The sequence below is a fragment of the Populus alba genome, chromosome 1 (genome assembly GCF_005239225.2).
Source record: "Populus alba chromosome 1, ASM523922v2, whole genome shotgun sequence".
In the NCBI taxonomy this organism is placed as follows: Eukaryota; Viridiplantae; Streptophyta; class Magnoliopsida; order Malpighiales; family Salicaceae; genus Populus; species Populus alba.
Window position 1 is genome coordinate 31,127,350 of NC_133284.1, and position 10,006 is coordinate 31,137,355.

The following is a 10,006-nucleotide window of genomic DNA, read 5'->3' on the forward strand; positions in this document are numbered from 1 at the left end:
TGTCACCCCCGCGGTGCCTTACATGTTCACTGGGTTTGCAGGATGTTCAGTGAGCCATGAGATTAGTCGTGGTGCGCGCAAACTGACCCGGACATCAATGTAAATAAAAAAAAAATTGTTAGCTTTTAAATACGTGGCATGTTACACATACTTATAAAGTTAATCTTGTATGCATGTTCTTTATTTTATAAACATTTATCTTCTAAGTTTCTTTTAATTAATCCTAGTTATCATATAACATCTACTTATTTCCATATGTTTTTGTAGTATAACACTATGTTGGCTAAAACAGACTTATAAAAAAAAGCTATCCGATTAATTGCTGGTTTGGTATTGCATTTTTAACTGTGCTGGGATACTTTTAAAAAATATATTTATTTAAAAAAATATTAAATTAATGTCATGAGAACATGGAACCTAAGAAGCCTACTTTGCAAGCAAGGAATAGGTACTCTTTCTTGCACCAGCTATACACGTGTCTTGCGGATAGAGAGAGTGGGACTGAGTTTATTTAATTTGAAACTAAAAGCTGGTTAAAAAAAAAAGTTGATCATAGAATATATCTCATTCAGTTTGGTGTACGGAATATTATAGATGATGATTCTAAATAATGCCATCATTTTAAAGGTACTGCTGTACCCTTCTTTAACAAACACAAATCTATTATTTATCAGTACTTTTATGTAAATAATCACTTGGGATGATTCATGATTTTTATCTTTATTAGAAATAAAAATAAATAAATTGAAATATAATAAAGATAATTTGCCGAGGACACATCACACCTATTATTGACAACAATTCATGAAGTTACTATATGTTTTAGCCATATCCTTTGTTATTTGTTATACCTGAATAAATAATGGAACAGCTTTCTGGTGTAAAAAAACCCCACAGGAACACTTGGAGTATTTTTTTTGGTTTTTAGCATAGTTAAAAAAATAATAAAGTAACATAGTGAATAAAATATTTTAAGATATAATACTATTTAACGAACCGCAATTACTATTTGCGACGCTTAAGTAGCAAATACCAACAAAAACTCTTATTTTATTCTTGTTATTCTCTTATTTTATTCTTATTATTTGTGACGCACGAGATGTAAATGATATTTGTGATTTTATTCAAAATCAATACAAAATTACAAATAGCCCATTTCTTCTCCTTTCTCCCCTCTTTCTCTCCCCATAGCCACCAACCACTCCACCTTCGCTATCATCTGCAACCTTCCTTCTTCTTTTTCTTTTAAATACAAAATACATCTAAAACACTACAAGATCACCTATAAGCATCTTAAAATAGCATTAGTAGATCGTGAAAAATATTAAAAATATTGGTATATATATCAGCATTTCAGGTCCATCCACATACTAGAATGTGATATTAATACTCCTCACACCTACCTCGATATTTCATACTCTTCCTTGAGTTCCTGAATTTATTTAGAATACAACAAGTTGCAATTTGAAATTGATTTGGAATTACAATGAAAAATTTTCACTCTTTATTTAAGTCTTGCAGGGCCCCACCATCCATTTAGTATGGAAAATACAAACTCAGTATGGTAGGTAGATTCGTGACATTTATTGGTGGAAAATTTTACCATGATAATACTAAACGGTAGAAAATAAAATATTTCTTTGGAGCGAAACCCGAGTATACATACTAGTTAGATATTAAAAGGAGATTAACCAGCAACTCTTACGGTATGTTATGTAATAAAACATGTGGTATGATGACTTGTTATATTCTTATATTTTAATGGTACAATTTATTTAATTATAATGTAATGTGCAGATACACGGCATAAGAAGAAAAATAATGTAATGAATCAATACATGATTAAAAAGTAATTATGAAAAGACTTAGTGAATAGATTATTTTACTATATGAACTAAACTGTATTTTTATAAAAATACAAGGACCAAAGACTAAACTGAGGCTTTTGAAATTTACAGGAACTAAAGATATTTCAATTATGAGAAATGGTGAGAATATTAAAATATCATTTATTTTTATATTACAAAAGTATTTTAAAAAAATTATTTATTTTTATTTTTTTAAAATTATTTTTTTATATTTTTATATCATTTTGATATATATTTATTTACAAAAATTATTTTAATATTTTTTTTTATAACAAATAACTACCATGTATTTTTTTTAAAAAAAAAAATAACTGCCACATAATAAAACAATAAAGGGCATTCCAGAACCATTTAATAAGTAATTTAATAGTAAGATCTTGAAAATAAGAAATTTACTCCTTTATAATCTCAGATTCGATAGCTAACTACTATACCAGACCCATAAAATAAAATTAATCAAGATACACAATCTAATCTAAAAACCAAAGTTTATAATAATAATAATTAAAAGGCATCCCAGCCCTTACTCTATTCAATCCTAAAGATGGACAGGATCATCCCTGGAAGAAGCCCTGATCATAACAAGGCTTGATTTAAACAGAGCAACTTCACAATAGCTTGGGACTCGGGAGACCTGAAATTCAACAAGATGGTCGTCGGGTACATTCCAAGCCTTAACATGTTCAAGTCTTAGATTGCCTGAGAAAACATTATTGCACAGCAAACACATAAACAGGTTACAGCACCACGCATCAAAATATAAAAAAGTAAATTTATCACGTAACCTGTAAAATGCATTCCTCAAATTATATAACTAAAATTCCAAGAAGCAGCTGTGGCCTCGGCCACAACCATCACAAGGTTTCTTCTGAAATAAAAAATATTCCATCCAAAATGTAAATTTTGGTTCAGGGAGCGGCTTCCCCTAAAACTGAATTATTTGAAGCAAAATTCGCCGGACTAAATTCTCACAAGTCAAGATTTTCATCACCATCTAACCTAAAAGAAAATAAGTGACTGAAGATTCAGCTTTTGTTTAAGCACCACCAGATCCATACTTCTTGCCAAATACAATCAGCTGCAACTTGTCGTAACCAGCAAGGACACCAGCACCAGCGACAGCACGGAGGATGTTTGCTCCAGCACCCTTGAAGAGAGACTTGGCACCTTCATTCTTCAAAATCTGAGAGAAGGCATCAAGTGAGCTCTTGTACTTGACAGCTTCACCAGATGTCATCATCATTCTTCTACGAACAGTGTCAATGGGGTAGGAAGCAAGGCCAGCACCATTGGTGATGAGCCAACCAAGGGCAAAGCTAGCAAAGAAACTATCCTGTAAAAATCAGAACAGAAAACTACGTGTTAAAAACCCAAAAACACTAATTTATTCAGCAGAGCTTTTTGGCAGTTTGAACAAAAAGAGTTAAATCAGTGATCTGATTTCAAAATTAATAAATGATAAAGCAACCATCTTGCAGACACAATTCATTCCAGTAGATAATTAAAAAAATATTGGGCTTCAAGCACTGAAAGTAAGAGCTTAGTACGGTGGTGCTAGTCAAAGATTTTATAGCGACGAGGGAACAAAAAAGCCAAATACATTTACAACAGAGCTAAATGCATTTACTAAGCAAAAAAAACCATCATTCCTGTCTCAGGAAGTGATTAAATTCCATGCCTGTTTAGGATGCGGTTTAACCTGCTTTTTATGAAAATTTGATTTTTTTTTTGCATTAAAATATTTTTGTGTTTTTATATAGTTTTGATATGATGCAGTTAAAAAAAAAATTATAGATAAAAAAAAAATTATTTTGATGTATTTTCAAGAAAAAAAAAACATACCAACACTCAAACACCCCCTTCGCAGCTAAAATGTAAACCTACTTTAGTGTCCACACAATCTTGCAACCACAATAATTAGACAGATGAATATAATTGTTTCCACTAACCTGCATGCTACCAGTAAGAAGCACTGGCTTCAAGGAGTCGTACATTCCAAAGTAGAGACCACGATAGACAATGATTCCAACACAGGAAATGTTAAATCCACGGTAAAGCCCGGCAAGACCATCAGAAGCCATTGTTTTCCTATAGACATCAATGAGCCCATTGAATTGCCTCCCTCCTCCCTTCTTTGCAGCCTTGGCATCATTGGCCAAACGGGTTCGCGCATAATCCAATGAATAGACAAAGAGAAGGGAAGAAGCACCAGCTGCACCTCCTGAGGCCAAGTTTCCAGCAAACCACTTCCAGTAGCCATCTTTATCTTTCTTAAAGTTGAAGAGCCTCTTGAAGTAATCCTTGAATGCAAAGTTCAAGGCCTGACAGATTCACAATAGCAATGAGCATAGAATTCATTATAAAAAAAAAAAGGTTATCTAAATAGAAAAGATATCAACTTCAAGATGCTAGCATACCTGAGTGGGGAAATAACGGATGACATTGGCAGTGTTTCCTCTCCACAAGGACCCAAACCCTTCATCCTTAATTGTTCGCTTAAAACAATCACCAATGCCCTTGTAGGGTTCAGAGAGCCTGCCAGATTTAATCATCTCATCCTGGTTTTGAATCAAAAGCTTAACACGCTCGATAGGAGCAGCAGCAGTTTTGGATACAGCAGCAGATACTCCCCCCATAAGGAAATCAATAGCAAAGCTGGCCAAACCTTTTTCTGCGGGGGCTTGAACAAGAACAGAAGAAGCAGTTGAAGGAACAATAGATAAATCGGTGGCAACTGCGCATGTCCGTCCCATGGGGTACTGGAAAGCAGGGTTTGAGTAGTTTCCATAAGCACGCCTTTGGTATAGAGCCGGCCTCTGGAAAGCCCCATCACAACCAAAATCTTGGGAAACGCTGGAAAGAAGGAACTGGCCAGCTACTTTCTTCATAACAGAAGGGTGTTGAATCTGATCGGCCATTTTGCCTTTCCCTGCAAAGATGCAAGTACAAGTTGTTAAAAACTGCTTACTTTAAAGGCAATAAAAAAAGCCTAGGCCTATGCAAATTGACACGTAATGATACACGTAAAGGTAAAATTGGCAAGAGGCTAAAAACACTAAATTCAGACAATGAACCATCTGTATAAGCAGAACAAGGAACATTTACGGGGATAATAACTACCGTAGAGCATCATACAAAGCGAAACAAATAAGTTTTGGGTTCTTCCAAGAATACTGGGGCGACATGAATCCAAAGAGCCCAAGTTCTCAACAGAAAATTACTAATCAAAACTATGAAGCCAAACTCACATTTATAGCAAGCAAATAAGCAGAAAAACATAAATAACCAAAAGCAAAAAAGAAGAGGCTAAGAGACAAATTATTGAGGCTAGCCAATAAATACAACATCAATTCAATGAACAGCTCAATTCAATTCATCTAAAAGTGTAAAACACTGAAATTAGATAAGCACGTGATGTGAGACATTCCTTGAAACTATCAAAATAAATTAGTTGAATTACATTTTTTTGTTAAAACATCCAAAAAATCACAGATGCAGATAGAAAATTAAGAGAGTGAAAGAAAGGAGTGAATTGCTTTCGCAATAAATTCCAATAATATCATGACAAACTCAAACATGTAACATTCTAACAGATCTGAAATTAATTTTTCGTATTGCAAAATCGGGAAGAGAACAAAGCAAGAAAAAAAGAGTTAAACAGATCCACCACAATTCGAACAAATACAATCAGATCTAATAAATAAAACAACGACGACAGTTCAAGAATCAATATATATGCCTAAAACTAATGCACAAGCGGCACATAAGATTTACGAGAACAAGCAGTACATGTACAGATCTAATAAAACAGATTGTAGAAACAGGATCTGATTAGAACTGACAAGAGAGATCGTTCGATTTTAGCTTTGGAGAAATCAACAAATCTAAGAGAAAACAAATAGCAATGAAAGCAAACGAGAGATTTGAAGAGAAGAGAACCGAATATTTCTCTGTGTTTAACCTGATTAGTGGCTGTGATTGGCGGACGAAGCTAGAGAGATATTTAGGGCTCTCTCCGACTTTCGCTGAGCGTTGACAGAAAATGCAAAAGCAAAGAGAGAGATTTGTGGAGGAGGAGTGACTTCGAAATTAACGAAACCGTCGCGTATTTAAAATGGTACTATGCGACAGCGGCTACACCATCAAATTTTTTAATATTCTAACCCTACTTATTATTTATTAATTAAAATATTATTTATTGGATTCCAATATCCAATAAATATCTATTATTTACTATTATTTATTATTTAGTAAAAAATAAATTAGTTAATAAACTTAATATATATATATATATATATATATTTTTTTTTTGAAACATATATATCTCTATTCAATGATAAATATTATTCATTTATACTTGTGTTTTATATTAATATTAAGGCATGTATATATCATTTTGGATTAAAAATATTTAAATATTCTACAAATATATTTATATAATATAAATAAATATTTTAGGTTAGGCTCTAGTAGATTTCGGGTTAGGTTTGATAATATTTATACCCTACTTATTATTTATCAAATCCAAAAAATTCTTCTATATTTAGGTTAGGCTGAGTCAATATCCATCATATTTAAATTAAATTGTCATCTTTGCCTATATGCATTGCTTTGTTTTGCTTATCAATTACCATATGAGTGTGTTTGGTATTTGGTAGTTGTTGTGATTATAATTTGAAAAAAATTATTTTATAAAAAGTACTTTTAGTTAAAGTTGGTTTGAAAAAATAGATGTTTGGTTAAATATGTGATTGAAATTGAGGTTGAATAAAAAGTAGCTTAATGTGTTTAGTTAAGAATGCTTTTGAAATTGAGGTTATAAAATAATTTTAAAAAATATTTATTAATATTGATGATTTTTAATTTAAATATTATAGATTTAACTATTGTTATTACATCATGAAATAAAATAATACTTTATATAAAATATTTTTTATTGTTCCGTTAAAATATATACAATTCTATTATATATGAAATACATCCGACAAGGACTACAGTTTTTACAAATTTCTTAAAAGCGCAGCAGCATCATATAAAATATAATCAGGAACAAAATTGGGATTACGATCAAATTCTGCAAATGCTACGACATCAAGCGACCTCTGTCTAATTTATATAGTGTCATTGAATAATGTTTAACTCTAGTTTTTTTAAATAAAACACAATTAAAAATAAAAAATAAATTTTATTTATTTTTATTTTGCCGAGTCAGACCCAATTCAATGTATTTTTAGTTTTGGACCGGACCCAATCCGACAGGAACAGTGGAGAATGTCTCCACTGTTTACTGAATAGTGGAGCATGGCTCCACTGTGCACTGATTCCTCCCCCCACAAGAAGTAGCAAAATGTTGCTTCTACAAAACCTGCGGTATAGCTGAATTTTTGGTGGGTCCTACTAGCATAAACCACTGTTTTTTCTTAACCAAACGATAATATTTGTGGCTGCGGGTGAACCTCACCCGCAGCCACACTATCAAACGATCACAAAGCGGGTAGGTTGTGATTTGTTGCCTCATCAATTTTAGGCATATTGGACAACAAGCATTTAAAGTAAAAAAGAATAGGCAAATTTTTATTTTATTGAAATAACATAATTTTAAATGTTACCGTTTAAAATCGCAACATTTAATTAATGTCACGGTTTAGAATTACAACATTTAATTTGTATCGTGTTTATGAAAAACGACAATTAAATGATGTCACATTTCAAAACCGCAACATTAACTAAACATCATTGTTTTGAACCACGATATTAATTAAATTCCAATAGTCATTACAATCATTCCACGAAAATCCAATAACGAAATTCCTCTACATCTAAATCTAACAAAAAATAGTTTTTATGAGATTTATTATTTAGTTTATTAATCTTATATTTAATTTAGTTAGTGATTTTAAAGAGTAAGAAATTTTCCAATTTTAACAAAATATTGGCAGAGTTTTCCTTATTTAACGAACTATATATCTAAATGTTTGTCCTGCTTAAAAATACTTGCAAATAACCACAATAATTAAATACAACAAATTCTCACATTTTATAATCACAAGTAGGCTCAAGAAAGCAAATTAATAAACATATATACATGCAAAAAGAATATAAAATACTTAAATAACACAACATTTTAGTAATAGAAATCTCAAAATATGTCAACATAACAAATATATATATCTACGTCTACATTATTAACTAGATGATTGATGTGAGACAAAAGAGATTTAAAGCCTAGTAAGAAAGAAAAGAAAAGGCCAAAGAAAGAGAAGAAAACACTAAAAAAAAGAAGAAGAATGGGTGTTGGAAAAGTCTATAACTTTGTAATTTTTTATTCAATTCATCAAAACTATGTCTATAACTTTGTAATTTTTTATTCAATTCATCAAAACTATCTAACATTTAGAAAAGTAAGGAATAAATATTAAAACATTGACTAGAGTAAACAATTGGGCTAATAGGTCAATAAATATTAAAACATTGATTAGAATACCTAACAATAGTTAAATCAGGCCCAATAAATAAAATCTAATTAAGAAACCTCAACTAAAAGTTTAAATAAATTAAACCAAAAAATATAAATTAAAGCTCAATCTCCTAGTGGTTTTGGCTACTCTCTATTGTTTACGATCGTACAAGTGTGTAAACAATGTCTCGGATCCAGTTTCCCCACCAACTCTTTTGGATTGGAGAATCTCAACCCCATCAAGTATAGTTTAAGATGACACCAATAATGCACCCAAAGATCATAATCAAACTACTGTGATGTCTCTATGATAATCCAAGTATAATTTAAATCTAGTCATCTAACTCATATACTAGGATTTGTTAAAGTACACCATCCCTAGTAAAACTAATTTATGCATCCAAAGTAGCATTAATATGTTTCTTTTGTGAAAAATATAAGGATAATTGAGCAAAAAGATCATCAAAGAAAGATTGTTATGTTTTAAATATAACAAGGTCTTTCATGTCAAAAGTAAAGCTAACATCATAGTTTAATAGCAATTTAATGACATAATTATTTGATTCAATTAATGACAACACTTGAATGGTCTAGCACTACTCACTTGTTTATGACTGGTTTTCAAATGACACCATTCACGTTAAATTTGTTTAATGAAATAATTTCCAATATCAAGTGCATTATGAAACTTACATAAATCAACTTCAATACTTGTTTAAATATGTTTTATGATCTTGGTATGCAAATTATAAATTCTATATGCAAAATATTCAGCTGAATTAGACATCTTAAAGTGAGGAAACATAGAGAAAAGATCTACAGGCTTTTCAGGTTCATAACTACGAACATTATATGATTGAGGGTGTGGAGTGGAACAAACATTATTTGAAGCCTTATTAGATATAATTTAGACATAATCAAGTAAATTAAGATTATCTTCATCTTTTATATCACATGTTAGGGTTAAAGGATTAAGAAGCTCGACAAATTATTTAAGACTTATGACATGTTGGATGTCAAACATAAAGTATAAAGCATTAAGAGCTTATGAGGTTGTTCAAAATCTATGACATGTTGAATGTTAAGAATAGAAGATGAAGAATCAGGAAGCTCAGAATGCTGCAAAAAATCTATGACAAGTTAGGTGTCAAGTTTGGTGGGTGGGTAATTAAGTAGTTTAAAATAACTAATATTATAAGACTTTTTCGGGACTATATTTACCTTTTCGAGCCATTCCACTAAAGATTTTCCTAAAACATCTTCCTCTACCACTAAAATATAATTATTATTTTCTTTATTAATCTCATTTATAGACTCATTTGGACTTATAATGTTAATTTCCTCTTCTTGGACATCCCCATCATTTAGGTCACTAAAGTCCTCATGATTAGGTTTATACACTTGCATACAATAGTCTTCTCTCTCACCTATATCTTTATGTTCTTAGATGGCTAAGGGTTTAAAGATACAGTTAACAAAGATATGATTGGAACCTTGATATTTATCATATTTACCTTTATCCTAGATATTTCATTGGTGGCTTGTTTACCCTTATCTTATTTATAAATTTGAGCACTGCTAGGATTAGACCTAAGGGGTGGAACACTTAATAAAGAATTATTATTTCTAAATTAAGACCTAAAATGGGTCCTAAATAGGTCTTAATGTTTTCTCAATCGAC

At 31.1% G+C, this 10,006-nt stretch overlaps 1 protein-coding gene across 2 annotated transcripts; it reads right to left on the reverse strand.

Annotated features, from left to right (window-relative positions):
• Positions 1-2,654: 2,654 nt before the first annotated feature.
• On the reverse strand, positions 2,655-5,988 carry LOC118047053 (ADP,ATP carrier protein 1, mitochondrial). 2 transcript variants are annotated; one of them, XM_035056213.2, is made up of 4 exons: positions 5,830-5,988; positions 4,286-4,797; positions 3,818-4,189; positions 2,655-3,201 (listed from the first exon to the last, which is right to left on the reverse strand). In XM_035056213.2, the coding sequence occupies exons 2-4, from the start codon at positions 4,784-4,786 to the stop codon at positions 2,905-2,907; spliced, it is 1,170 nt and encodes a 389-aa protein (XP_034912104.1). In that variant the 5' UTR covers positions 4,787-4,797; positions 5,830-5,988; the 3' UTR covers positions 2,655-2,904. The 2 variants fall into 2 exon arrangements, with proteins under 2 accessions (XP_034912104.1, XP_034912105.1); XM_035056214.2 differs by having other exon boundaries at positions 5,711-5,836.
• Positions 5,989-10,006: the final 4,018 nt, after the last annotated feature.

What these genes read in the sequence shown, in the direction of transcription:
- LOC118047053 (XM_035056213.2), bottom strand. Translation starts at nt 4,786, where the DNA reads ATGGCCGATCAGATTCAACACCCTTCTGTTATGAAGAAAGTAGCTGGC. An exon ending in TCCGTTATTTCCCCACTCAG is followed by an intron (nt 4,190 to 4,285) that starts GTATGCTAGCAT and finishes TGAATCTGTCAG; the next exon opens with GCCTTGAACTTTGCATTCAA. An exon ending in TTCTTACTGGTAGCATGCAG is followed by an intron (nt 3,202 to 3,817) that starts GTTAGTGGAAAC and finishes TGATTTTTACAG; the next exon opens with GATAGTTTCTTTGCTAGCTT.